The sequence below is a fragment of the Cupressus sempervirens genome, chromosome 2, assembly GCF_028749045.1.
Source record: "Cupressus sempervirens isolate cs-2001-9-10 chromosome 2, ASM2874904v1, whole genome shotgun sequence".
Classification (NCBI taxonomy): domain Eukaryota; kingdom Viridiplantae; phylum Streptophyta; class Pinopsida; order Cupressales; family Cupressaceae; genus Cupressus; species Cupressus sempervirens.
The window spans coordinates 773,807,759-773,813,758 of record NC_143119.1 but is presented as its reverse complement, the minus strand read 5'-3'; the positions used below and the strand labels follow the sequence as shown (position 1 = coordinate 773,813,758).

General features: G+C 34.5%; 1 protein-coding gene across 2 annotated transcripts in view; it reads right to left on the bottom strand.

Moving 5' to 3' along the window:
• Positions 1-1,944: 1,944 nt before the first annotated feature.
• Positions 1,945-6,000, bottom strand: part of LOC149575758 (uncharacterized) — a 46,398-nt gene continuing 42,342 nt past the window's right edge. For both annotated transcript variants that reach the window (XM_089815546.1, XM_089815547.1), the window contains exon 4: positions 1,945-2,505. In XM_089815546.1, the coding sequence (XP_089671672.1) occupies positions 1,974-2,505 (532 nt within the window). In that variant the 3' untranslated portion in view covers positions 1,945-1,973. The remainder of the gene's footprint in view (positions 2,506-6,000) is intronic.

Sequence of the window (6,000 nt, the reverse complement as noted above, 5' to 3'; positions counted from 1 at the left end):
GAATCGTGTACCATCATAAGCGTTTCCCCTTTTTCTAGCCCTTGTGCTACAATATTGTACTGTTTGGACTTATCCTTTACAAAACATCATTCTTGGTCTAACTTTACACCAAACTCAACTTTCAAATTCTTGTCAACCATCTGGCCAACTGGAATTTAAAAAAGTCATCATCTCAAAGCCCAAAAGGAATAAGTTCTTATTATAAAGTTGAGGACAATATGTTTCTCTTCGATCCATGGAGAACAATCATCTCCAAGATGGATAGTACGATTGTCAGCATTGAACTTTAAACAGCAATCTAACTTGTTGGCCTGACGCTTTCTAAGAATTGATACTTGCAGCCACTAGTTGGCAACAAATTGGACATGCATTTTTCCCATTGTGTATACCGGGTTAAACCGTTGAGCTCCATAGTACGAGGACATTTGTCATCCACCTCCACTTCAGCTCTTCAAAGTAGCTCCAATCTTTCCCATAGATAGGGCTAATGGGTTTTAATGGTATTCAGTTTTTCAAACTTTTCTGTTTCTGATATGTATTATAATATTATACAGTTATTTTGCAATGTGACCATTGGCATGCTATAGCCTTATTTTCATCTTGGCAGCTAGCTTGTGATTTGATGATCCTTTGAAATCGTGAGTCTTTCAATTTGTGGAACATAATAAATATTTGACAGTAAATAAACAGAAACTAAATGATGAAGGTAGTCAAATCCACTACTCTGATTTGCACACAAATCCTGTAAAAGAAACCTCTCATTAATTAAGTTTCCACTTGATAATAAACTATTTTACACAAATGATGGAAAAACAGATTTATGCAGTTCACTTGAATCTTTTTAACTCCTATTGGTTAAAAACTTGTCAAATAAATTGGAAATTGAAATATGAAGTTTTATAACAATGGCTTTGAGACCAGACAGTATTGACAAGAAGGGCATAGTGATATATCTTGCATTTATCTTGACTTGTTTCCATATCCAAGTGAGAAATAATATTTTTGTCCTTACATTTCAGAAGTGAAGCAAAATGATCGGTTGTACTTGAATTATTACAAAAGACTCAAGAGTAAACACAATGGTAGGAAGAAACAACTCACTCTACAATGATTGCCTGGATGAAGGCTTCTAAATGGCAAAACGCAGGCGGCAATTCCATACTATCATTAACATTGATACTTAATCACATAGAATACAAATGAAATGGAAGAAGTTAAAATGATTTACTTTCCCAAATAATGTGTTCCAAGAAAGGAGCGGACTCTTATCTACATTACAATATAAACATTACCAAATGTCAACAAAGGTGTGAAAAATTGCACACGGAGAACCCTGAAAAGAATAAAGTTAAACTGATTTACTTTCCCAGACAATATGCTACAAGAAAGGAGCACAGACTCTTTTCTACATTCCAATATAACATAACCAAATGCCAACAAAGGTGCAAAAAATTGCACAGTGGACAACCCAAACAAAAGGCCCTCGTATTTGACAGCTGACATTCAAACTATTGCAAGCAAACTAATGCTAAAATTTGGTAATCCTTTCAATAACCCAAATTCAATCTGAATGAAAATCCAAACCATGTTCTATGACATCCATGTTTCTCTTACCTTGTTATTGGAAGATAGCATTGAAAAGCAGCTTGTTAGTGTTACCATGATTTGGCTGCTCCTATGTTAATAGAATTGAAAATTTAAACCTACAAGAACATAAAACCTCTGGACAAGTCAAGCCTAGAGGACAGACAGGCTAAACAGAAATCAAAATAATTTTTCTTTTAAAGTCCTGTGCCTGAGAAAGAGAAAGCACTTTCACCTCATGAATATGGGTATATAAAAAAATTGATGACACAAGTGCATTTGTTCCCACATGCCTCTGAAAATTGCTTTTAACTCTATTAGCTCAGTTTTCACTCCACAAAACAGATAAGAAGGCAAAAGTGCAAAACCATATTAACAATTAGTAAGTCTTACCGCCAAAGCAGAGAAATCAGATCTATTCCAAAGGAAAATGTATCAAAAAACACTGAAATTGCATCCATTTCATATTTGAATGCATCCAAAAACAGACCTAATGAAAGTCCAGCCTTCCAATAATTGAAGAGTGTCACAAGAGAATGTAGCCTCTCTATTAATGGATATGCCCGATACATTAGTGCACCAATACCTTCTACTATAACGACTGCCAGACCTGCTGACAAAATATCCCAGTCCCCTGTTTGACCTATACTTGTAGCGAAAAGAGTAGAGCAGTAAAATCCTAGAAGTAGGGAAAACACTTTCATTGGAAAGTTCTTTTGAAGTTCTTTGATATTTCCTAATAGTTTATTCTGAACCTCTTGAACAATTCTGGCGAGACGTGTTCTTCCGAACCCAGACTGTCTAAAAGGCCCGTTACCTTGCAGGTCACCGTTCCTATCAGATGTTTCATTTTGTGGCTTCTCACTACCATCAGAAGTTCCATTACTTCCTCTACACTTCATGACCAAATGGTTTTGCTTCCTGCAGGAATAATCAAAATTCTTATCACTAGAACTGAAATTTGACAGAAACACAGGAACCCAAGAAAGAAGTGAGGCTCCATTAAAAGATTGATCATAAAAACCTGTTATGGGAGGAGAGCATTTCCCATTAAAATGGACAAAATGCAGTTATTTTCTTTTAACTGCCATATTTCAGTATTAGCTAACACTTATTCCTTCCTTAATACTGTATTAAAAAAAAATTAATCTTTTTTTTTTATGTTTAACTTCATGTGTCTACTAATTTATTGATTTTTACAAAAGAATTTGATTTTTTAAGTTGACGAAAATAAGTGCTGGTAATTTTCAATATTAATTAATTGTAATTTTTTAATATTCTGAAAACTAGACTTCAATAAATTTTTAGTTTGGAATATGTTTCAACAAAATTTTCAAGTAATTTTAACACTTTTTAACAGCTTTAAAGTATATTAATTAACTTTTTTCCTCTCTAATTGTTAGGAAAAATAAACAAAAGAAGCAGTATATGCATGATTTCAAGTTAAATTATTATATCATATATCTATCTAATGCATGAAACAATTGTACTGAAAATTCAAAGCATACTGAAGGAGTCACTCAATTATAAGCTTCACTTCTTTCATCCCACCAACACCATGGAGAAATTCCAAAATCTTAGAAATGCTCTCAAAGAATCATAAATCAGATCACTATGCAGCAAAGTTGCACGGATATGGATATGGATACAAATACGGGTACGCTATGGGATAGGAATACAACCTTTTTGTAAGACCCCCAATATGGATAAGACTGGATACGACATTCATAAAAAAATACACATATTTAACACAATTTTCTTAGTTATAGGATATTTTCATTGCTTCAAAAGCAATATAGACATATAATTGCAATAACATTAAGGACTTTTCGGACATGTGGGTAGGGAATTCGATGTATATCCATGCCATATTGTATCTGTATCTGCTAGGTATAAGGACACAGGGATACGTGCGCCCAAGGAGGGGCAGAGGAGTTTCTGGCTACTCTGCTTTGCATCTATTATCAACAACCCAAAAATAAGTTCAATAATTTCACAATAATTCTTCCATAGTTTTTACAGGAAAAGTTTATAAAGACTTCATTTTAGGTGGAAGGTGATATGCTATCAACATTCAAAGCATGGTAAGTGTTACAACCCGAGATCCATATACAAGAACTAAAAGAGTGCTTGAATCAAAGAATTACTGAATTTTCTTCTTGTCAATGTCAAAGCCCACAATTTTTGTCGTGTCTATGATCCCACCACTCCAATTTGAGAGAATATACTAGCTTCTTGCATAGAAATAGATAATATTGACGATAGAAATAGATGATATGCTATTAACACACAAAACTGTTACAACCTGAGATTCGGATACAAGAACTAGAAGAGTGCTTGAATCAATGAATTACTGAATTTGCTTATTGTCAATGTTGAAGTCCACAATTTTTATCGCATGTATATGATCACACCACACCAAATGGAGAGGATATACTAGCTTCTAGCATAGAAATAGATAATATTGACCACAGTATTATTGATTTTCCTTTGATGTCGCTTAATCCTCTCAAGATAACCATAGGCTAACTATGATTGGAGAAATTACATGATTAAACTTTTAATATATAATCTTTTCTTTACTAAATATTAAAATAAATGTTAATCAACACAAATGTATCAATGCCTCGAACTTTTGCAAGCTACCATTGTTTGATGCTACCTCACCAAAGAGAACTCTTAACAAGGGGCATCTTGGTCCTCCTCCAACAAGGAGACCTAACGACAAGGGACTTGATGTTAATGTTGATGAAATAAACATTGCAAAGTATGTAAGAAATGTCACTAAAATGAAAAGATCACCCAATGAAAAGTAGGTTCATCACAAAGAAAATGATAAATTGAAGGTCACACTACAGTCCTGAGAAAAGTTTAGCTTTCATAATCCTAAGAAAACTTTTAACTAATCCTTCCTTTTAAGGTAGTGCCCAAAGATCAAAATGTTTCTTCAGATTATGTAAAATAACTTTCAAATTTATTATTCTTAATTGTAATAAACCTCATTTTCATTGCATGAGTTTCTTTTTATTTTAGTGACATTACTTGCATACTATGCAAAGTTAATGTCACCAATAGGTCCCTTGTTATGAGGTCTTCTTGTTGGGGAAAGATCAACATGTCCCTTGTCATGATTTCTCCTTAGTGAGAAAATCAAACAATTATATAGCTCACAAGAGGTCATGTTGTTCCAATAGTAGGTAGAAGACATTAACATTTGTGGTACCATTTGTACTGTCCTAAATTGTAAGCACCTACAATTAGATGCTCAATTAGGCCTCATTTTAGTGTTCTTGGATTTCCATTTCCATTATGCTTGATCCAGCCAGCATTCTATTGTTCATTATGGCATCTACTTTGTATTCCCACCCCCAAACCAAATTTTGAGAATTTTTTGGGGGAATAAGCCAACTAGGTCAACCTATTCCCCCAAGGTTTTCCCCAGTATTCAAATCAGAGGTCCATCTCAACAATTAAGTAGGAAATATAAAACCCTTATCACCTTCCTTCGAGTTCTGAGCTTTGAAATGCTTGTGAAGGTTATATAAGCAACCTACCTTTCACTCAGATATCAACCAAGCATTCCCAAGCAGATTTCAAGAATCCAAGGCATCATTGAAGGCAATATTATCATTGTAGCAAGCCTCTCTCTCTCATGAAGGCCAAGCAAAGGGGACCTCACTTAAGCAAGGAGATCCTTCTTTCAAATACACGAATATCGATGTGAAAATAGTTCCTCTTCAAGGCAAGAGCCAAACAAGCATAACAACATTGGAGATTTAAAGAGTATTTGTATATATGTGCACTTTTTTAGGGTGTCCTTGATCCTTCTCTACATTCCAACATCCAACAACTACATAAAACTACATTCAAGCATCCTACAAGCATTTTCATAAACATTACGCATCAAGTCCGTTTGTGAAGGTATAAGCATTTATTTTTGAAATCTAGCATCTACTTTCCTTTCATGCATATTTCATTTCTATTTCAAAGTCGATTCCTCATCCAGAGTTCGACTGAGCAAACCCCTTTCTACACAACATCAGTCAAACCCCTTTCTACACAACATTTCCTCTCTTTTATATGTGCAAGAACAGAGGATGCTCGTGCCATATCAAATCTGGAAAGTTGAAGACCTTGAAAAAAAATTGCAACTGAAAATAGTTGGAAGTGCAAGGAACGAGTCGACCCAATCAATCTAGTCTTGGAAACAAGTTGACCAAGTCACCAAAGTCCCTCCAAATCCTCTTCAAATCAATTTCACAAGTCAACTATAGCCTCTGAGTTTTGCTTCTAGTTAAAGAGTTGGTATCTATACTTTCTATCAATCAATGCATTCTAAAACTCGTTTTTTCTCTCTTTCTAGCCTTTTAGCTTGCACTGCCCAATTACAGTTTCCTAATCAACCCTTAGTTACAG